Source organism: Acanthisitta chloris, unplaced genomic scaffold (genome assembly GCF_000695815.1).
Source record: "Acanthisitta chloris isolate BGI_N310 unplaced genomic scaffold, ASM69581v1 scaffold14679, whole genome shotgun sequence".
NCBI classification, from domain to species: Eukaryota; Metazoa; Chordata; class Aves; order Passeriformes; family Acanthisittidae; genus Acanthisitta; species Acanthisitta chloris.
In genome coordinates, this window is record NW_008693181.1 from 5377 (window position 1) to 5838 (window position 462).

The 462-nt window shown below is 61.7% G+C and overlaps 1 protein-coding gene across 1 annotated transcript in view; it reads left to right on the forward strand.

Annotated features, from left to right (window-relative positions):
- RAB37 (RAB37, member RAS oncogene family) overlaps positions 1–98 on the forward strand; it is a gene marked incomplete at its 5' end in the record, with an annotated part of 4337 nt that extends 4239 nt beyond the window's left edge. Inside the window, 1 exon segment of the mRNA XM_009082982.1 lies at positions 3–98. Within this exon segment, the coding sequence (XP_009081230.1) occupies positions 3–98 (96 nt within the window).
- Between the last annotated feature and the right edge of the window lie 364 nt (positions 99–462).

Sequence of the window (462 nt, forward strand, 5' to 3'; positions counted from 1 at the left end):
AGCAGCGTGCGATGCAGCCACTGGATGAGCCACACTTCCAGATCCACGACTACATCGAGTCACAGAAGAAGAAATCCAGCTGCTGTGCCTTCTCCTGAGGGTGGATGGGAGGAGTCGGCAGTGGGAGGCAGAGCTGGGCCCAATCCTGCCCTCGAGTGCCAGAGGGAACCAGGCTCTGACAAGCCAAGATGGACAGGACAATACAGCAGAGCGGAGAGTGCATGAGGAGGGTCCTTGCCCTGGCGCCAGGATCCAGGGGCCAGATCCTGCTGCCCTGTGGAGCAATGCCTGGAGCTTGCTGTGTGCCACTGTGGGAATCACTGCGGCGTGGTGGTTGCCAGCCTGGCCAGTGAGCCATGCCAATACCTCCATCCCCTCACTGAGGGACCTCTGGAGTGGCTGGAGGGGCCATGTGTGTGCCATGGATGAGTCCCCCTGCAGTCCCCAGCCCCCTCCTCCACT